This window comes from Macaca fascicularis, chromosome 11 (genome assembly GCF_037993035.2).
Source record: "Macaca fascicularis isolate 582-1 chromosome 11, T2T-MFA8v1.1".
NCBI classification, from domain to species: domain Eukaryota; kingdom Metazoa; phylum Chordata; class Mammalia; order Primates; family Cercopithecidae; genus Macaca; species Macaca fascicularis.
Genome location: NC_088385.1, coordinates 110,852,229 through 110,874,395, shown reverse-complemented (window position 1 = coordinate 110,874,395; position 22,167 = coordinate 110,852,229). Strand labels below are relative to the sequence as shown.

Sequence of the window (22,167 nt, the reverse complement as noted above, 5' to 3'; positions counted from 1 at the left end):
CTGTCTTCTCCCTGTGGGAGACTTTTTGAAGTCTTTGGTTTTTCAACAGTCTCAAGCTAAGTTCAAATAATCCTCCTGCCTCAGCTTCCTCAGGAGCTGGGTGGGACCACAGGTGTGTGTCACCATGACTGGCTCAACCTTTTTTTTTAAAATCTTTTCTTGGGAGGCAGAGGTGGATGGATCACAAGGTCAGGAGTTCAAGACCAGCCTGGCCAAGATGGTGAAACCCTGTCTCTACTGAAAATACAAAAAATTAGTTAGGAATGGTGGCGGGCACCTGTAATCCCAGCTACTCGGAAGGCTGAGGCAGAGAATTGCTTGAACCCAGAAGGCGGAGGTTGCAGTGAGCAGAGATGCTGCCATTGCACTCCAGCCTGGGCAAGAGCGAGACTCGGTCTCAAAAGAGAAGTAAAAAGTAAAAAAATCTTTTCTTCATAAGCCTGAGTTACTTTTCTAAGAAAAAGAACCCAAGACACATGATTAAAAAAAAAAACTCAGCCAAGTATTAGGCAGTTCTCTGCAAGACAGTCAAGACACTGAGTATTTGGGATCTTTTTTATTTTTATACACATGACAAGATTTTACATCAAGAATAGTCAGTTAAATAGTACAAATTTACATTCATGAGGAATGTTAAAAAAAATTCAACTAAAAAACCCACTTCTTCCTGTGACCCAAAATCCCACATTTTACAGTGCAGGGGAGAAGGGGATTGGTGGGGGGCATCCAAACAAGTCTCTCCCAGAAGAAATGACGTCAATTTCACATTCCCTCTCCACACAGGATCCAAATGGTGAGAGGATAATTTACAATTCATCTTTTTCAGCTGTAGATTCCTGTTGGAAAAAAAAAAACAAACCCGGAAGATATTAACAGTTAGCAGAAAAAAAAACCTAGCTGACAAAAGGCTTGTGCATGAAACAGTTTAAATGCTAGTCTGACTTCTGTAAGTTACAGTCCTAACTTTGCCAGAACTGAAACTCTGTCTTAACTTTGCCAGAACTAAAACTCTGTCCTAACTTTGCCAGAACTGAAAATGCAAGTCACATTCTTGATTTGCTCTACCTTTGCTGTTTCTTGTTCTTCTTCATCTGTTCCCACATCCATTTCTTCATCTTCGTCTTGCTCTGTGTCTTCTGTCGTGTCTTCTGTTGTCTCTTCAGGTTCTTCTTCGGGCTCATCTTCCACCTAAACACAACATTTATGGGCCCATTAATGCCTTGGATTTATTTCCACTTTGCTCATTTAAATGTATAAAATCATAATTAATGCCACTTCTGTTTATTCAGAACCACAGAGTAAATCCTCTAACTAAATGAACAGCCAAGCTAACAAAAGGAGGCAGGCAAAAAGGAAAGAGGACATAAAAGGAGGACTTAGTTCCTAGTGCAGTGCCTGACACTACAGGGATTCAAACATTCAATAAAATTCTTTCAAAAGGTAGAAATTAGGCAAATGTCTCAAAGCTACATCCCTCAATCATTAGAGGCCTATTCCGAAAGAGCAGAAACAAAGCCAGCCAGCCTCTGTGGGAAGGTTGGGGATACAAACCTTTGCATCAGGGTCAATGTTCAAACTGAGGCGAAGCATTCTTTCTATTCTATCTCCATATGCTTTAGTGTCTGGTAAAAGATATCCTGACCGAAGCGTTGCTGTTTCAAACAAAACCACAGCAAGATCCAAAACTGTTTTATCATCTTCATCTTCCTGAGATGCAAGAAGATGCACTAGATTAATATTGAAAAATACAAAGTATTCATATTAAAAGACAAGCAAGAGGACTACTGTAATACTACCTTAATTCGTCGAAGCATGTCTCTGATCAGCGGGTGTCTGGGATTAATTTCAAATGTTTTCTTCTGACTCGCATAGTAACTGTTAAGAGATAAAAATGAACATTAACAAAACATATCCAATTAGGGTTCATACATTTCCCTTATTCTTTCATAATTACAGAGGACAACTCTTGGTAAAAAAATCAAAATGTACTATTGACACTTGAACACCACAGGTTTGAACTTATATGCTATTTTTTTTTCCAATACATACAGTCCACCCTCTGTATGTGCAGGTTCAGCAACCAAACTCGGAGAGAAAATACAGTATTCTTGGGATGTGGAATCTGCACACACAGAGCTCCAACTCTTCATATACACAGGTTCCACAGGGCAGACTGGGGGACTAGAATATGTGTGGATTTTGGTAGGGGTCCTAGAACCAATCCCTCTCGTACACCTAGGGATGACTGTACTTTTCCAGTCCACTTTATCTGCGGAGTCAACCAACCTCGGATTGAAAATACTAGAAAGTGCAAAACAAGAAAAAAATAAAAAACCCGATGTAGTATAATAGCTATTTATATAGTACTTACATTGCATTGGGTATTAAAAGTAATCTACAGATTAAAGTACACGGCAAGATGTGCACAGGTTATATGCAAATATGACATGACTTTATATAAGGGACTTGACTCTGTGGATTTTGGTATCCATGGGATGTCCTGGAACCAACACCCCATGGACACAAAGGGATGACTGCACTGTTTCCTTATTTAGTTTTTATAGAGACAGGGTATCACTATATTGCACAGACTGGTCTTGAACTCTTGGCCTCAAGTGATCTTCTCACCTCAGCCTCCCAAAGTGTTGGGATTATACACGTGAGCCACGTGCCCAGCCTGTATTGCTCCCTTTTAACAGGGAAGCAGGGCAGGGAGCAAGTGGACATGGTTAGATGAAAAATGAAATGAACTACTTTATTTACTGATGAGTCCCAAGTACCTGGAGCACCACTGAACAGATGAACTGATTTAATGTCCTGTTTGTTCCCTCTTAGTTTATTCTTACTACCATAATTATAGTTCTGCTTCCCTGAGTTCAGAAAAATCTATGCAGCTTCTGGATGCTGCTCCAATAATATACCTTCTCCACGATGCCTTCACCAATATGATTCCAAGAAAAATTAACTTCTTTTATCTGAACTCAGTTCCAAATGTATTTTGAATATACCTTCAAAATCCTTAGCATTTTACTGTTAGTTGTGATTATGCTCTCTTCTCTAGTTTACAGCTCTGAGGACAGGGAGGAACCACATCTATCCCTATCCTGGCGTACCCATTATCTATGTAGGACTCAGATTATGACTTGTCTTTTTTTTTTTTTAAAATAAAAAAGAGATGGAGTCTGGCTATGTTACCCAGGCTAGAGCTAGAGTGTACTGCCATTACAGCACACTACAGCCTTGAACTCCCGGGATCAACTGATCCTCTTGCATCAGCCTCCTGAGTAGCTGGGACAACAGGAGTGAGTCACCATGCCTGGCTTTGATTTGTCATTTTCACTAGTCTAAATGTTCCAAAAGACAGAAGTTATGTCTACCTGTGACCATCAGTGCATGGACATACTAATAAGTGTTCATGTTTGTTGAATGAAAGGTAACTTCCTGTTAATTAATCATTTCCTGAAATTAATAGGTAGACATGTTTTAAATGGTCCTTGTACTGTTGCAATGGGATATCAGATAAACAGAACACTATTCTCTGCATGAAATTTATAGTTAAGAGATAAGACATAATATGGAATTTTAGAATTGTGACAAAAATGGAGACTACATTTTTGAGAAAAGGTTTTAAGAAGAAGAATCCTGGCCAGGTGCAGTGGCCCATGCCTGTAATCCCAGCACTTTGTGAGGCCTAAGAGGGTGGATCACGAGGTCAGGAAGACCAGCCTGGCCAACATGGTGAAACTCCGTCTCTACTAAAAATATAAAAATTAGCAGGTGTGCTGGCAGGCGCCTGTAATCCCAGCTACTCGGAAGGCTGAGACAGGAGAATTACTTGAACCCAAGAGGCAGAGGTTGCAGTGAGCAGAGATCGTGCCACTGCACTCTAGCGTGGGTGACAGAGCAAGACTCCGTCTCGGCGGGGGTGGGAGGAAAGAATCCTTCAGCTAGGCCTTGGGAAAAAAGGATGATGACTAGATAGCATTTCAGACACATACTCCAGGTGAAAGAACAGAGAATAAAAGCAGGGAAGAAGTCATTTTCAAGGTCATTGCTGTGACATTAGAACATAAACATGAAATATTTCTTGAAAATAAAGAGTACCAAAGACTCACTATACCTCCAGGTACAGGCCCTTGAGTTCAAATACTGTTAATTCACAGGTCCTCTACCATTTACTCTATGAGACATTCTATCTGGGTACCCATAATTTAACGCTTGGAGGTGTGGGGGACGTGATTTGAAATGGACTTAACTCACTTGAGGAATGTTGTCATTAACCTCATGTGCAGCTATTACATTTAAAAATGTAAAATAAATTCAGATATTAGGCTAAGCATATAATCCAATGTAAAAGTAAAGACAATATGCATAACACATTAAGAAAATTCCCATTTACATATTGAATACAATAAAATCCTAAAATCATGAGTTAAAGACCTTTTCTTAATCGAATGTAGGAGAAATTCCTTCATAAACTTGTTGTCTACCTTACACTAGACAGTGGCAGACATTTAAGGCAATTTTACTCTTTGTATTGAAGATGGTATCGTCTCCAAAAGGAAGACTGGGTAAGAGCCAACACCCTGGCAAGGACTTTCCTGAGGATGCTTACTTTGTAGAGATGTCCTTGCCTGTTTGGTATGCTTGTGCTTTCATGATTCTCTCCATGTTGCCAGACCATCCATACTGGCTGGCCACCAAAGCACATGGAGATTCTGTCAGACGCTGAGACACCACAGCCTTTTCAATCTTAGGAAAAGAAATCAAGTCATATAAATTAATATCAACAGGTAAGGTCATTCAGCAATTGTATTTCAACTTTCTAAGACTATCGCTTAAGATCATAAAAATAGCAGGTCATAAAAATAGCTTTTCTTAAGGCTTAGGAGAATTTGTAGGGGCACTTACTTGATAATCTGAATTTTTTAGTCAGAAGTTTAAATATCAGCTTTTAAAAACACAAAACTTAATTTGTAACAACTTAAGTTATTAACAAAGCAATATTAAACTACTGTGGAAAGTTTTAAGCTTTCTCCCAATAATTTAACTATATTAATTAAATTTTTACCATTCTAATGGTTACAAAGTAACCAGCTGCAGCTTAATTTGTTGACAAAATAACTTTCTCTTAATGCAGACACTAATATTTCCACAAATTGTAATTTCCACAATACCTTGTCCTTAAGGGCTTTATCTTTCATCCAGTTCAGCAGAGGCTCAAATTCTTTCTCAACTGCTTCACGACTCTCCTTAGTTTTTTCACTTTCATCAAACTTCACTCCTTCCTTGGCAACATTCTGGAACCTCTTCCCATCAAATTCAGGAAGGGCCTGAATGCAGTATTCATCCACAGGTTCTGTGAGGTAAATAACTTCATAGCCCTTTTTCAGAAGTCGCTCAACAAATGGAGAAGATTCAGCCTACAAAATTAAGAGAAGTCACAGAGTTTTCCAAGTCTGGCCCTGGTGTATTTGTTTATCCTAGCAGCTGCTATGTTTATACATTATTAAAACCCCATTTTACAGGTGAAGAATTAAGAGGTTCAGAGAATATAAACAAGCTTCCTGCCAGTGACTGACCAGGGCTTATAATTACTCCAGTTACACATTTAAGTTTTCCTTTTCTCCCCCTCAAGAGTTGGCTGTAAATCCCTAGCTACATTCCGGAATGGCTGACAACGCTTAAAGAGTTCATCTCACCTCTTTTCTGCTGGACCCAGCCATGAAGTAGATTTTGTCTTGTTTTTCCTTCATTCTTTCTACATATTGGTCTAGGCTAGTAATGTCAGTTGGATGATGAGAAGACTGGAACCTAAGAAGTTTAGCAAGACGTGTTCGATTTGAGTGGTCTTCAATCACACCAAGCTTGATGTTGGTACCAAATTCTTTCCAAAAAGTATCATTGTATTTATCATCAGCAATCTTCTTGATCATGTCCAGCGTTTTACGAACAAGCTTCTTCCTAATTACCTAAACACAATGAAAGAATAACTGATTAGAGAAGTTAATCTCAAACTTTTGAGAATGTAAGGTACCCAGGGAAGAGTGTGAAAGACACAAAGATGATATCGTTATTGCCATTTATTGAGGGGCAGGAAATGGTGAAGCACTCCTATGTATTCAGATTGGGCTGAAACTCAGCTGTCTGTGCAAACAGCCACAAGATTGCCTTAATGTTGACATTCTAACCTTAGGACTCACTGATATTCTCTCTCTCTAGGATCTAAATGAAGTGAACAAATATGCTACTTTCAAATACTTTTAAATTTAAAAACTGAAGAATCTTCTAATTATGGAAGTATTGGAGGGGAAGAGTTTAATGAAAGACTTGATAAAGAGGTGGTTATGTGATCAAGTCTGGATGACAAAATGTTAATCCTGGACCAGGCAGTGGGCCTATATGGGTGTTCACTGTACAATTCTTTAATTTTTTCTAGATGTTTGAAACTTTGTTATTAAATGTTGGGAGAAAAAGAATCAGATTCTTAGGATCTGATAAGCCCAGAATGAAAGGAAGTTCATCTGAAGAATCACGGACCAGACCCAAAATCTGGTTACTCCACAAATGGAGTCTGTTCTCCGAACCCCAATCCAACAGCCAAGTGGACAGTTTCTTCCTAGAGACACTTACCTTAAGCAGTTTATGTTGCTGAAGAGTCTCGCGGGAAACATTCAAGGGCAGATCATCTGAGTCCACCTTCAGATGGCAAAAGAAAGTTCAGTGAGCAATAAAACCACTGGAAGAAAGCAAAGCCAAACACACACTCTACACTGCCAGACCCCTGGCACAACAATCACCCCTTCTCCCAAACTTCAGATACTTACCACACCCTTGACAAAATTAAGGTACTTAGGCATCATATCATGGAAGTCGTCTGTGATGAATACACGGCGCACATAGAGCTAAAGAGACCAAAAAAAAAGGTCACTTTCTGGAAATTAAACTTTCACATTTTAAACACTGTATGTACTACTTAAAAACTCACCTTAATGTAATCACTCTTTTTAGATCCATATTCGTCAAACAGACCACGTGGAGCAGATGTGGGTACAAATAAAATTGATTTGAAGGTAACTTCCCCTTCAGCGGTAAAGTGAATGTAAGCCATGGGGTCATCACTTTCCTGTGGAAAGTTGGTATCTTAGTCATTCAAATGACACAGTAGAAAAGCAGTGCAAGAACTAAGCAATGTACTATGTGGTACACGTTCAGTTTAGCAATTAACTAACAAAAAATTTCCCTTACCTGCGAGGGGGAAAAAAAAAGAGAAAGAAAAGGGTGGAATGAAGAAATGACTAGGATTACAATTCTAATTCACTAGATATGGTTGTTTTGATGATGATTGTCAATAACATTATTTCCTAAACTTGCGGAAGGATGGATAAGTTTATGTTTCTTATGTATGAGAGAAGTGAATAGGAAAACCACCACCCTGCCTAAATGACAAAATTATATACAACACTTCAGTGTGCCCTTGAACTACAGTAAGTACTCAAGAACATGTTTCTTCCATGGAACTTAGCTCTAGCAGTGGCTACAAAGATATATGTAAATACCTGTAAAACAAAGTCAGAAATTCTCTTGATCTGCATTATCTATTACTATACCACATAAATGGCTATTAAGCACTGAAATGTAGCTAGTTCAAATTCAGATGTGCTGTTAAGTGTAAAATACATTTTGAAGGCACAGTACCAAGTTTAAAAAGGATGTAAAATGTCTCATTATTAGTTTGTATATTGATTATGTGTTGAAATACTACTATTTGGAGTACGCTGGGTTAAATAAATTATACTATTAACATTTCGTGGTTCCTTTTTTTTGTATGGCTTCTAAAAAATTTAAAATCATGTGTGGCTCACATTAATTATATTTCTAATACAGCTGCCTTATATAAAGTAAGTTTATAGACTTTAGGACTTTAGAGTTTATGGAAATCGAAGGCAGAACTGACAGTGTTTTAAAGAGTTGAAATTTAAAGGATATGGAATAGAGAAAAGAACAAATACAGACACAGAATATTAGGTTTTACTTAGCTATGGTTAAGTCCACTAGAGCATTCTACTACTTGTACCAAATGCTGCTGGGGAAACTAACTTGAAACAACCTTTATCAATGCTAGTTTTGCATTCTTAAGAGTTACAAGAAGGGATCAGTAAAAGGAAAAAAAAAAAAAACAGGCAAGGAAACATAAATTTGGTAATTATTCCTAGGCATAGGATCTCACAATAAGTGTTTGATGTCGTAAGCAAGCTCTTTAAAGATTATATTAAAAGCCACTTAACAACATGATTTCATGTTTTACGGGTTTTGTGGTGGAAATCACACATCTACCTATGTAGGTGGTTCTTAATCTTTTTTTGTCATACAAAACCCTTGGCAAGCTGGTGAAGCCTACAGATGCCTTCTCGAAATAATTTTTTTTTTAAAAACCACATATTACAAAATACACAGCAATAAAAAGGAAACCAATTGTGTTTAAACAGCCAGAAAACTGTTTCAAACATTCTTGATTTTGTAATGTACTATTATATTAACCAAGAGCTAGGACGAATTTTAATAACTGCAGCAATTTTGAAGTAGTGATGAGCATAATAATTCAACTTAAGTAAAAATGGTGTGTTCTGGAAACCAATTACTCTCAAAGACCATCTTTACTGAGATATCAATCTCAAAGGTTCATAAATGTGATTTTACTTACGAGTAGGTCAATAAACCAGAAGTAGACGTATTATAGTTGGCCTAAAGGTCTTTTTTTGAATTTTCTCTCTGGGAAAAAATGGGAATGGACCATCTCATATTCAATGGTCACATACCATACACAATTAAACTAATAGGGTGATTCATTAATAACCAGAAGCTAGGGAATTATATTTACCTTTGAAAATGATTTGTAGAAAGCTTTGTATTCATCTTCTTCTACTTCTTTTGATGGTCTCTGCCATATTGGTTTGATATCATTCATAAGTTCCCAGTCCCAGACAGTTTTTTCAACCTGAAGTTATTATAGTATTTGATTAGTCTCTCTTAGCAGTCACCAAGGTTATCCGAGCAGTAACCATGGCTTCAGTAGATTTTAAAAGACTATGTAAAGCACCAGAGGCCCGGTGTGGTGGCTCACGCCTGTAATCCTAGCACTTTGGGAGGCTAGGGTAGGAGAACTATTTGAGCTTGGAGTTCAAGACCAGTCCAGGCAACATAGCAAGACCTCCATCTCTACAAAAAACTTTAAAAAATTAGCCAGTCATGGTGGTGTGTCTGTTGGTGGCATGTGTCTGTGGTCCTACCTAGTTGGGAGGCTGAGGTGAAAGGACTGCTTAAGCCTAGGAGTTCAAGGGTGAATGAAGGGAGCTACGATCATGCCACTGCACTCCAGCCGGAGTGGCAGAGACTCTGTCTCCAGATTAAAAAAAAAAACAACTCACTAAAGGATACCTGTTATCTGGGAAGGTTTCTGCCAACTGTATCAAAAGCAAAGTATTTTTCTCAATATTTAATTCAAAAAGATAATTGCTAATTGATGAAAAGCCAATTAAGGTTTTTTATTGTTATTTTTAACTAGCAAAAATGTTTCTTGAAAATATTTGTTTTGAGGTTAGAAGGAAATACATATTACATATTCGTATTTCATGACTTAAAGAAATCCAACATTTTACAAAATATTTCTCAACCACCATGACCAATACTTCTTACTCTGCTACCTAAGCAAGCCAGAGAACCATTTTTATAGTTAATCCCTACATGATAAAAAGACAAAAGAGGTCTCAGAAAGCTTTTTAAGATTTTAAAATTCCAAACATATAAGTCACCAGTCCCAGGCAATATATAAAAGTCAGAAAATTCTTCATAAAAATGACCTGGGTTTGATACTTAAAACTTTCTACAGGACAATGTACTCAACATACAAAGGTCTTATTTTAAAAGCTGGCTCCATGGACTTAGCACTGGAACTGAAGCTGACTTCAACTCAGCCAGTGCATACTTGGGTTTTCCTGGTTTTGCGTATACATGTTAAACGGTATCTTAGGCAGGGAGATGAACCAGACTTACTTTTTTAGTTTTTGGTTTCTTTTCTTCTTCTTCTTCCTCTACTGCAGCTTCATCATCAGATTCTTCTTTCTCTTCTTTTGCTGCTTCTTCTTCCTCCATGGGCTCCTCAACAGTTTCAGTCTGTTGAAATAAAAGAAGAATTATGGTTAAATCCATTTGTTTAACAATTCTGATTTTGTCTACAGAAATATGACATAACATTACAGCTCAAAAAAATAGGTTTTTGCAAGAAAACCCTGCGAGTATCCTTAACATTATAATAGACCACATTTTGCCTTCATTCTTTTTTTTTTTTTTTTTTTTTGGGAGACAGAGTCTTGCTTTGCTGCCCAGGTTGGAGTACAGTGGGGCAACCTCGGCTCACTGCAACCTCCGTCTCCCAGGTTCAAACAATTCTCTTGCCTCAGCCTCCTGAGTAGCGGGGATTACAGGCATGTGCTACCATACACCCAACTAATTTTTTTGTATTTTTAGTAGAGACAAGGTTTCACCATGTTGGCCAGGCTGGTCTCAAACTCCTGACCTCAGGTGATCCACCTGTCTCGGCCTCCCAAAGTGCTGGGATTACAAGCATGAGCCACCGCGCCAGCCCGCCTTCATTCTTTTAGTGTTGAATATTTAAACATGTTGCCAAGGTAATACATAGAAGTTTTTAGTCAATATAGATTTACCTTGCTGCTCCATACATAAATAGGAAAGTTTATGAACTGTGAATATTTTTTGACGAGATTTTTAATTGTATCCAATTCAAGGTAATCAGATGCTTCTTCTTTTAAGACAAGGCTGCAAGAAAAATTTGATGTTTAGAGACACCTAACATTTAGAAGATCCAATTATAAATTCATCTAAATACCATGGTAATAGCCAGCAGTTCAGTGTAATCCAAGATGTCCTAATTATTCGTGTTAACTCTCCATCACCAACAAGGGTTTGTGAGCTAAAATGTAACACATATACAGTAAAGAGAAGAATCTCCTCTACATTACCTCAAGTGGAGAATAACATTGTTTTAAGTAGAAAATTAAAATATCCTCAACCTTCTGAATAGATTGTTTGTTTTCATTTCTCAAGGTGAGAAAGCACTGAAATATTCTGGAGAAAAATGGAGTCATGCACTCTCGTAGCTCTTACTGTTATTCTAGAAACCTAATGAATATTGTAGATAACTATTCCTAATTAATGAAAACATTTTCCTTAGAAAAGCTAGCAAATTAATCTGGATTATTTATATTTATATCCGCACTATCCAAAATGGTAGCCACTGGGCACATGTGACTTATTTTTTAAAAATGTACAGTTCAGTTCCAGTTACGCTGCCACATTCCAAGTACTCAACAGTCACATGTGGCTAGTGGTTGCCAAAATGGAAAGTGCAGATATAGAACATTTCTACTATTACATAAAATTCTACCGGGCAGTGTGGGGATTACAGGTGTGAGCCACTGTGCCCAGCCTAGAACCCACTCAGTAAGTAGTCAGTCCATATCTTGATATTTGTGTTGCCAATTAAGTATGGGAAATGGTCTATATGTGGTTCCCTCCCTGTCTCAAAAGGCTCATTAGTTTAGTGGTACCTGGCCAGTAAGTAGCCATGATATGACAACAAAGCCTAGTGAGTGACTAGGCCGCTGGTCTCAGAGCACATGTTCTAGTGATTTGGGGATTAAGAGTTCAGTTTTGGATGCAAGTAGAAGCTGCTGGTTAGATATCTTAGGTAGAATCATTTAAAAGGCAATTAAACACATGAACACGGAGCCCAGGAGTGAGACCTAGACAAGGGGTTGGCAAGCTATAGCTGTATAGCTGGCACCCACTAGAAATTTTATTGGGACAATTTTTTTTTTTTTGGACCTCTGTCACCCAGGCATGATGATGGCTCACTGCAGCCTTGACCTCCTAGGCTCGGCTCAAGCAATCCTACCTCAGCCTCCTGAGTAGCTGGGACTACAGGCATGCACCACCATGCCCAGCTAATTTTTGTATTTTTTTTTTTTGTGTGGAGATGGGATCCCACTATGTTGTCCTGTCCAGGCTGACCTCAAACTCCTGGGTTCAAGTGATCCTCCCACCTCAGCCTCCCAATGTGTTGGGATTATAGAGATGAGCCAACACACGTGGCTGGGACACATCCTTATGTATTGTCTATGCCTACTTTCAAGCTAAACAGAGTTGGGACATGTGACAGACCATATAGCTCACAAGGTAAAAATATCTACTACTAGCTGGCTCTTTCTTTTTTTTGTTGTTTTTTCTTTAATCTTTTTTTCTACTAGCTGGCTCATTTAAGAAAAAGTTTGCTGACTCCTGATCTAGACTAAAAATATAAATTTGAGAACTGGAGATGGAGCCTGAGGCCGTGGCAGTGGATAAGACTACATTAAGGATCATATGGACAATGAGAAAGGGCTGAAACTTAACTTGGAGAAAATGTATGTCAACATTTAAGAAGTGGACAAAGGAAATTTTTAAAAAGATATGCATGGTCATGGAAACTAGGTACTGGATAGGTTGTTACCAGCCATCTTACCTGCATGGAACTGCACTGTTTAACCTACTTATTCATACAAATGGCTGCCAATTAAGTATTAGGCTTTGGGAATGGAGCTTTCAACAAAATGTTTGCCTTCATGGAACTTATATCCAGATAATTTCACCTGTTTCTTAGTAACCTGACATTAACACCTCTTGGGACATCACTGTCTGTCTTTCTTCAGGAATGATTTCCCTATCCTTCTCCAACACCTAGCAGTGCTTAAAAAGAGAGGGCACTGGGGCATAACTCTTAGTGATGCCTCCAAATGAGACCTGGAGATATCAATGTTAGTGACAAAGGCAGGGAAAGGTAAATTGGGAACACAAGTTACAAAAGTACTAAAATGCAGTCATCTAGTTAGTCTTCATTAAAAGAAATCTGCTGCAGTAAAAACAGGAAATGTTACTTTCTAGGATGAAGAAAGTTGGTCACAATGATAAGCATGTGCTTCTTTCCCTTAATGTTAAGAAAATTTAAAACTGAATTAAGAAAAAAAATAGAAGCTGTAGGCACATTCTGTTACTCACTTAGCAGGAGCTGGCAAGCCAACTGACCTCTGAAATAGAATTTCCTCATCTCCAAGATGGTAAAATTTTAAAAAGGCAAAAAGCTGCCCTGTCTCCGTCACAGTGCTACAAGCAAGGAGAGCTACTGTACGGCACTGGCTCTGTCTCATCTATACGAACAACAGTTATTGGCTTAAGAGGGATCTTAATTGGCTTACGAGGGATCTTAATTCGAATTTAAAAACTTGTAACTATCCTTAAGTGACCTATTTTACTCCACAGCTTTCACAACTTTCATGAACTTTCTTTAAGCCTTTTATCTCTACAAGGCAGCCCCAGCCCTGGTTGCTATCACTCATCCTGAGTATTTTCAATGGTCCCCCAAAGAGTCTCCCCCTTGTCCACTCCTCGCATCCTCCACACCACCTTGAGAATCTTAAAAAGTTCATCACATTCTGGCTGGGGACGGTGGCTCACACCTGTAATCCCAGCACTTTGGGAGGCCAAGGCGGGCAGATCATGTGAGGTCGGGAGTTGGAGACCAGCCTGACCAACATAGAGAAACCCCATCTCTACTAAAAATACAAAATTAGCAGGGCGTGGTGGCGCATGCGTGTAATCCCAGCTACTCGGGAGGCTGAACCCGGGAAGCAGAGGTTGTGGTGAGCCGAGATCGTGCCATTGCACTCCAGCCTGGGCTGGAGCGAGACTCCGTCTCAAAAAAAAAAAGTTCATCACTTTCCATCCATAACTGCCACCAAGAACTCTCTTCATCTAGTGAGCATGCCTTTATTCAGGATGCTCCACAGACAAATTACTCTTCTAACCTGGGAAACTGACAAACCATGCCTCCTCTGTGGGTACCCAAGAAGCCTTCTCCCCTGGGCGAGCTGCTATTTCCTACTTTGTACCCTCCATGTACACCAGCAATCACAAACCTTTGTGCCTGGCCCTTTGCAGGTCCTCAAACATTTCTTCAAGTGATGGTAACCGTTCTGTTTCCTCATTTTATAGGCAGGAAAATTAAGGCCCAGAATAAGTCATTTGCTGAGAGAATAGAACTGGAGAGTCAAGATCCTCACCATGACTATTAATTATTATTAGGAATCAGTTATACTCACGTAATTGTCGTTCCCCGTCCTAGAGTGTTTCCTCTTGGGTCAGCAATTACTGAAAATTCATTGGAGTCGGACTCCCAGATGTGCTGGGTATCGTTGTTGTGTTTTGATGTGACAATAACCTTATCTGCTACAAGGAAGGCGGAATAGAAACCAACACCAAACTGGCCAATCAATTCAGAAGTTGACTGGCCATCTTCCTGTGCTTCCGTCATCTTGTTTAAAAACTCGCTTGTTCCAGATTTGGCTATGGTACCAAGGTTCTTAACCAACTCTTCTCTGGTCATTCCTACACCGGTGTCTGTGACATGCAGCAGGTTCTTCTCCTTATCACACTAAAAGCAAGACAAGAACCAGATAGTTGTATTTAATATTTACATTACGCCAAGCAAATATTGAGGAACTAACCAGCTTTGGGTCCCATCAATTCCAATACAGAAAACTAAACTGAGATATTTTCCTCTACATAGTTTTTTATGGCCTTTTCTGAAAGTGTACATCTTAAAGTAATCTATGTATTTGAGAAAGTATTAATATCAAATGGGCAGACTGGTCTAAATGTCAAGGGTTAGAGGCTGACCTAAATAAAACAAGTTACCTTTGAAGAAAAACAATTCAAGAAAAATAAAATTTTATGTCTTGCCTATTTCTTTAATAGAAAACAAAACAACTTGAATGATTCTTCTATTTGGAATCTGTGATGGATCATTAATATTCTTCACTCAATATTCCTGGCTGTCTGCCTTCCAGAAACCTAGGAGGATTCTACTTTCTCCATTTAAGAATGGCTAAGGCCATGTGACTAGTTCTGGCCAATGAGTTATAAATGGCCAATGAGTCGTAAATGAGAGCTCTGCTTTCAGGCTGAGCCTTTAATTATAGTAGTATGAGACCCTCTAAGCTTGCTCTGCACCATGGCAACCGTCTACACACTACAGATGGCTGCCCACGCCTCTGTCCCAGCATGGGGATGAAGCAGAGCAAAGACCACAGGCAGACTGTGATCAATGATTTAAGCCAAGGGCTAGCAAACTTTTTCTGTAAAGGGCCACATAGTAAATATTTTAGGCTGTGGGAGACTCATGTTCTCTGTTAAAACAACTTGACTCTGCTGTTGAAACACAGAAGCAGTCACAGATAATAAACAAATGGGCATGGCTGCATTCCAATAAAACTACTTATAAAAACAAGTAAAGTCAGATTTAGCCATAGTTTGCTGACTTTCAAGCCACTGAGGCTTGGGGGTTTTTTGTCATTGCAATATAATCTAGCCTATCTTGACCGATAGGGATCTTCTACCTCTAAGGATTCCTTTTCCTTTAAAAGAAAGAAAAACTGCCTTACACTTACCTTAATTTTAACTGTTAGTTCCTCATTTCCAGAAAGAGCATTTTCATCAGTCAGTGATATTAGCCGTATCTTATCTAAAGCGTCGGAAGCATTTGAAATCAGTTCTCTCAGGAAAATCTAAATGGAAGCCAGAGGTAATACACTTAAGACTATCCTTAAGATACATTAAGATATTCATTTTATGCCAAACCCATTTTATTTCTTCTCTGTACCTTATAAAAGCACTCTTTAAGGAATTAAGACTTCTTATGGTATAGGAGTGGCTTTATTCTTTTGATTAAAAAAAGGCATAGCTCCTTACACAAAGAACTGTGGCAACTATAAGGGATACATTAGCTGGTAAGGGTAGTAACACTACCCATCTGACAGTGATCTTGAGGTATACAATGCAAGAAGTTTAATTTACGAGACTGCCCTTAGAATCACAACTATTATCAGGCCATGAACCTATTTAGAGGTAAAGGAAAAAGAAAATGTCTGATGCTCCCTTTCTTCCCAGATATCTAGTAACAATTCTTGGACATATTAAGTATTTAAAGGTTGTTAGCTACTTACTCGGTTAGTACATTACTTTTGCAGTAAATCAAGCAAATTTAAGTAAACAAGTATGCCACCATATAGAGACAAAATATTCTAACCACATGTTGCTTACCTCTTTATTTTTATACAATGAATTGATGATAAGTTTCATCATTCTGTTAACTTCAGCTTGAAAGGCAAACTTTTCCGACTTCTCTCTAAGTTCTCTTATTTGCGATGCATTTAATCCATCCAACTGAATAGCTTCTTCCTCTCTAAGGAAATCAGTTAGATAAGCAAATATTGCATGGCTTAGTTCCCTTCAAAACTAGAGGAATTATGATGCGAGCACAGTGGCCTCTAAATATTGTCTTGGGGGTTAAAATGGAAACCCTTATAAAGTATTACTGATATACCATCTCATTATGTTAGCACAGCAGTAGGCTACCTTTAACATTGCACTGGAAATACTTGGTTCTTAAAATTGCCAGAAAAAAAACCCCCAAGTCTCCTCTACTAAAAAGCAAAGTCATACTCATTTATGCTCCACGGTGAGGACTTCAAAACTGTCAATAAATCCCAAGAGGCCAAATTTTAAAATATTGTTCAACTGACAGAAATCCCATTTTTAAACTACTCGGCGTACACAGTTAATGAATACAAATCCAACTGAAACTCTTTTCTAAAGTCTTACAAAGTTCGTGGTGCTAGTATTCTGCAATATAGTTTTCAAAGGAATTCACTCAGTTTTAATCACTCCCAGGGACAAGTTAGGAGGTATGTATGCACACAACTCACCAGGTATTTAAATACAGGGTGTTAGACTTTATCTGGACCTTTGGAGAAGAGATACATAAGAAGTGACCCTAACTCACAAGGTTCACAGGGCTTATCTGTATAGGTAAGTTCAAATGAACACAAACCTCTGTACTACTTCATCATCCGTCCTTGAGCCTTCTCTACTTTTACCCAGATCCTCTTCTACTGTACCATCCACATCAACTTCGTCGTCAGCTCTGACCGACCCTGAAGATTTAACACGGGAAAACTCTTCAACATCGCACTTCTCCAAGGAGGATGATCAAATAGGGAAGGGTAGGGGTTGCAAAATTCAGCTGGTAAATAAGGGTGGAGGGGATGAAAGAGTGTATTCCCTGGTTTAAATACCCAAGGTAAAGCCAAGACAGCACATCTATTTAAGTTCTGATGTTGAGGTCCCCAGTATTCTGAAATACTGAGGTAGTCACCACTTCTAAACAGTGTGTCTCCAATCATTTATAAATAACTTTAAGCAGACTGACACCAGGTCTCTTCTACAACCACACGTGTTGCGCGCAGGCCGAGCCAAGGCCTCCCAACTGACCAAACCAAAACTTCGGCCTTCGTTATCACAGGTCAGAATGCAAATAGGATTTATGCAATCTCTGGCGAGAGGAACTGAAATTGAGCCCAGAGGCATGAGAAGGGGGCGAAATGTTAAGAACCGAGCTCCAGCAAAACCGAATCAAACACGCTGACACTGCCATTCCGCTGGCCCCAGGCCTCACGCTCCCAAGCCAGCATCTTCTTAAGAAAGGACACGCGCTTGCGAGGAGTCGGAGTCTGGGGAATTACCGGACGGGAAAGCTGGGATGGCCGAAGGTAGCGGTGGCCGAAAAAGTCCTCCGGGCGGGGAGGGGGGAGGGACTCTCACAACTCCCGGGGGAGCCAGAGCCCCAGAGAGGCCCCACCCCGAGGTCGCTGAGACCTCCGGGCGAGATATTAGATCTGTAGGGGAGTTGGATGATTCTGCTCTCTTTTATTATTTCCAGAGGAAGAAGAGAATAAACGTAATCCCCTGGCCCTCTTTCGAGGAAAGGTGACGTCCCTTGGCCCACCGCAGGCCTCGGGATCCCCCCTCCCAGGTTCAACGCCCCCAGAACCTTCGAGAAGCGGCCGCGTGTGTAGAGGGGGGACGTCTGCTCCTCTAGGATCACTCACCGAAGGTCAGCAGGACGCAGCAGAGGCCCAGCACCCACAGGGCCCTCATGGCGTGCGGCCGGTGAGTCTCAAGTCCCTCTCGATCGCAGGAGCCGCCTCCACCCCCACCCCTAAGCTCGGATCCTCACACCTCCAGCCGCGCGGTCCGCCCACTACACCCCAAGCAGGTCGGGCCGCTTTTCACCCCCACTTCTCGAGGGCGGGGGACGGGAAACATGAACCCACCAATCGCGCCGCACCACGCACCCACGGCACCCAATGGGGATTCGTGGGGGGGACGGAAGTCCACCAATCGGAGCTGTCCAGGTGCGGTGACCGATGCCCGAAGCGTGGCTCCTTCCGATTGGTCAGGGTTTGCAGCTTTTCTCCAATCAAATGGCTCCGCGGGCCCCTCACACGTGGGACCGCCCCTTTGCCTGGGCGGCTGTGGCCTCTAAGGGCAACCGTCCAATGAATGTAAGCACAGAACACATCCATCTTTTTCGAGAGGTCGCGGCGGAACTACTTCCGGATCCTAGAGAGCGTTTATTCTGTGACCAGTGGAAACGGTAGCCATGGCAACGTGTTCTTCACCCTTTCCCATCTATATCTGGGGTTACGTTGGGAGTGATTCCAGCACGACTTTCGCGGCCAGCGTTCTCGTGTGGCGGCGCTTCTCGGAAAGGAGAAACACACGAGAGTGGTTGAAAATCCCCTAGAACCCTTCCAGATGGAGGTGGTGAGAAACTACAGCTCCCGACATGCAATGTCCTACGGGGTACACTGCATTGAATGCTGGGAATCGTAGTCTTTGGTCTCTGAGGACCAGCTGCGTAGTTTGGCCCTTACTTTCACGTTCCCCCAGCGTGTGTTTGCCGGAGCCCTGTCCTGCGTCTTAGATGTTACATCTCGTTCTGATTACAGTAGAGATATGTGCCTATTCCAGGAGTCTCCATTGTACACAGCTTTTAGAAGCGGGCCTAGAAAGCCTTGACGCCTCGGGCAAGGCCGCCTTGTTCTGGGGGGTCGGTCTGAGTCTGGGGGCTCCGCCTCCGGCTCGAGAGCACGCGTTTCCGAATCCGCCTACAAGTGTGTCACTTGGGCAGCCCGAGCCTTCACCTCGTCTGTGCGCAGCCGGAATCCCCAGGCCTTCCTGATCTGGTTTACAGAAGATGGTTGGGACCTCCCCGACCTGACGGTCTTAGAACCCCTTCTGTGAATCAGGTGGAGAGCGTGGTGGAAAAGGTGGGTCTAGCACAGAAAAGGAAAACCCTTAGTTTAACGAATGCAGGAGGATGCACCTGCAGATATTTGAAAGCAAAACCTGTGGTGCTGCACATGAGAACGGGATTTGCAGCTTTGTAACTTCATAGAAATACCCTGTCCGTGTTCAGAAGGACATATAAAACACCAGGTGTCTTTCCTGTGAGGGAAGTCCCTCATGCTAAACTTGTACCTTTGGAAATATTTTCTACGTCCCTTTAACCTACTCTATACATTACCCACACGCATATCCGCGCCCATCTCTGACATACACATCCCCCTTCCTTATTGCTTCCTCCAATAAAATTGAACTTTGAATATCTTTTCAGATAATCATCCGAATTCCTGAAGACAAGCTTTTTAGTGACAGTCTGTCATAGTCTTTTACAACTTCCCATATTTAGGTGTGCGGATCTTGGCTCTGTGGTTGGCGCTCACGTATTGTGGTGGTGCCTTATTTACATCTGCCCAATTTACCTACATTTGTTATTAGTAAGCAAAGAGTAGCTTACAAAGAATGCTTTATGCATGCTCCTGTGCTTTCATCTTTTTTAAAAAGAGCATACTAGAGTGTGAATTACATTCAGAGATTTCAGTTGCGTTTTTGTGTATTTTAACTCCTTTATTTTCTGTTTTTAGAGAAAAATGAGTTCACTTTTTTCCCCTCGCATTTCACAGCTCACCTTTTCCTCCAGTTCTGAATAAGTAAGCAACCAGTTCTGAAACTGCAAATGCCACCTTAACTAGTGAGTGGTGGGGAGTTGGTGCTGCACCTGGAGGGAACTGAGACTGAGACATATCCTTCAAAATAGAGCCACTGCGTGTGGGTAGACGTTTCTGCAGATGATGGTGGGAATTCATGAGGCAGGCAGAGCACCAGACGGTAGGCTGGCAGAAGATGGCGGGCCCTTGTCTGATCAGCTCTGTTCATTAAAGATTGGCTCTCCGGCCTGGGCGCGGTGCCTCACGCCTGTAATCCCAGCACTTTGGGAGGCCGAGGTGAGCGGATCACCTGAGGTCAGGAGTTCAAGACCAGCCTGGCCAATATGGTGAAACCCCGTCTCTACTAAAAACACAAAAATTAGCCAAGTGTGGTGGCTGGTGCCTGTAATCGCAGCTACTCGGGAGGCTGAGGCTGGAGAATCGCTTGAATCCAGGAGGCGGAGGTTGCAGTGAGCCCAGATCCTGCCACTGCACTCCAGCCTGGGCAACAAGAGCAAAAACTCCGTCTCAAAAAAAAAGATTGGCTGTCCGGCTGAGTACCTTGTAAAGAGAATATGCTGCTTACCAGCTTTGTTGTTTCTGGCTGTGGTCTCTTCACCTCTTCTGACTTTTGACCCATTACTGATCCCTAGTGCCCATCTTGGCCTAGCTCCTCCAGAACTAACACTCCGGATGGTTATTAAGTTTCTTGCCCTTGTATTGGATTCCCTTGCTTCCTAATTTTAGCTTTTCTCTATGTATTGCTGGAAACAGCTACTGTTCTTGTTGTTGTTAAGCTTCTCCTTGAGCAAAGCTAACCCCACGAGATAGCACCCCACTTTGTAGTTAAACTTGGAAGAAAAAACCAATAGGTAAAGAATGCAGTTAAGGCCAGTGGATAGCTCTCCTAGTAGGCAGGTGTAGTCCAGCAGTGGGGAGTCAGGGGGAAGGCAGACTGGGGAGACCAAGGCAAGAAAGCAGTTGGCATCAGGGAACATTAAGGAATAGAGCCAAGATCCAAGGTCAATTGGTTGGTTGGTTGATTGGTTTATTCATTCATTAACTCATTATTTCAGCAAATGTTGAGGGCCTGGTGTGTGCCAGGAATTATGCTAGGTGCTAGAAATACAGGGGTGAGTAATATAGATATGGTTTCTGTTCATACAGAACTTGTGTAAACATGTGTTTTTTAAAATTTTTAAATTTAAATTTTAAAAATATATTTTTTTGAACCACGGTCTTGCTCTATTACCCAGGTTGGAATGCAGTGGCAGGATCATGGCTTACTGTGGGCCCAACCTTCTGGGCTCAAGCAGTCCTCCCATCTCAGCCTCTTGAGTAGCTGAGGCTGCAGGCACGCACCACCATCTGGCTAACTTAAATTTTTTTTTTTTTTGTAGGCCCGGCATGGTGCCTCATGCCTGTAATCCCAGCACTTTGGGAGGCCGAGGTGGGCTGATCACTTGAGGTCAGGAGTTCGAGACCAGCTTGGCCAACATGGTGAAACACTGTCTCTAAAAAAATACAAAAGTTAGCAAGTTGTGGTGCTAAGCACCCGTAATCCCAGCTACACAGGAGGCTGAGGCAGGAAAATTGCGTGAACTCTGGAGGTGGAAGTTGCAGTGAGCCGAGATCATACCACTGTAACTCCAACCTGGGTGACAGCGAGACTCTGTCTCAGGAAAAAAAAAAAAAAAAAAAAAAATACTTTGAGCTCATTGTGAGCAATGTTGAGGTTTTTTTCTTTTGTAAAGATGGGGATCTCCCTATGTTGCCCAGGCTGGTCTCGAACTCCTGGGCTCAATCCTGCCTCAGCCTCCCAAAGTGCTGGATTACAGACGTGAGCCCCTGTGCCCAGCCTTGTGCAAATATTAACAATGGATTTACATTGTAAGTGTAAGTATCTTATTTAAACTGAAGTAAAGATATAAAAGAATGTCTGCAAAGGAGTACCAGGGAATTTTTTGGGGTGACAGAAATGCTCTTGATCTTGATATCAGTAGTTGTTAAAACTCATCAAACTGCACACTTTAAAAGGTTGAATTTTGTTATGTATACCTCAATTAAAGAAAACTAACAGCAACTATCATTCTAAACAACAAAACACTAAAAGCCATTTCACTAAAAAAAAAAATCAGGAACCAGATACAGATGCTTGCTATTG

At 41.0% G+C, this 22,167-nt stretch overlaps 2 protein-coding genes across 2 annotated transcripts; one reads left to right on the top strand and one right to left on the bottom strand.

Annotated features, from left to right (window-relative positions):
- Positions 1–541: 541 nt before the first annotated feature.
- On the bottom strand, positions 542–18,213 carry HSP90B1 (heat shock protein 90 beta family member 1). Its single transcript, XM_045365802.2, has 18 exons — positions 18,060–18,213; positions 17,003–17,105; positions 16,213–16,354; positions 15,561–15,677; positions 14,214–14,545; positions 10,725–10,836; positions 10,054–10,173; positions 8,882–8,998; positions 6,989–7,126; positions 6,828–6,905; positions 6,634–6,699; positions 5,703–5,972; positions 5,178–5,423; positions 4,616–4,752; positions 1,797–1,875; positions 1,552–1,707; positions 1,066–1,188; positions 542–836 (listed from the first exon to the last, which is right to left on the bottom strand). The coding sequence occupies exons 1-18, from the start codon at positions 18,106–18,108 to the stop codon at positions 807–809; spliced, it is 2,415 nt and encodes an 804-aa protein (XP_045221737.1). The 5' UTR covers positions 18,109–18,213; the 3' UTR covers positions 542–806.
- On the top strand, positions 17,519–20,300 carry LOC141408088 (uncharacterized). The gene is made up of 2 exons (XM_074007645.1): positions 17,519–17,720; positions 17,891–20,300. The coding sequence occupies exons 1-2, from the start codon at positions 17,711–17,713 to the stop codon at positions 18,511–18,513; spliced, it is 633 nt and encodes a 210-aa protein (XP_073863746.1). The 5' UTR covers positions 17,519–17,710; the 3' UTR covers positions 18,514–20,300.
- Positions 20,301–22,167: the final 1,867 nt, after the last annotated feature.

Coding starts and splice junctions, on each gene's coding strand:
- HSP90B1 (XM_045365802.2), bottom strand. CDS start 18,108: ATGAGGGCCCTGTGGGTGCTGGGCCTCTGCTGCGTCCTGCTGACCTTC. Junction 17,106..18,059: donor CTGCGTCCTGCTGACCTTCG/GTGAGTGATCCT, acceptor TTAAATCTTCAG/GGTCGGTCAGAGCTGACGAC. Junction 16,355..17,002: donor GATGATGAAGTAGTACAGAG/GTTTGTGTTCAT, acceptor TGATTTCCTTAG/AGAGGAAGAAGCTATTCAGT.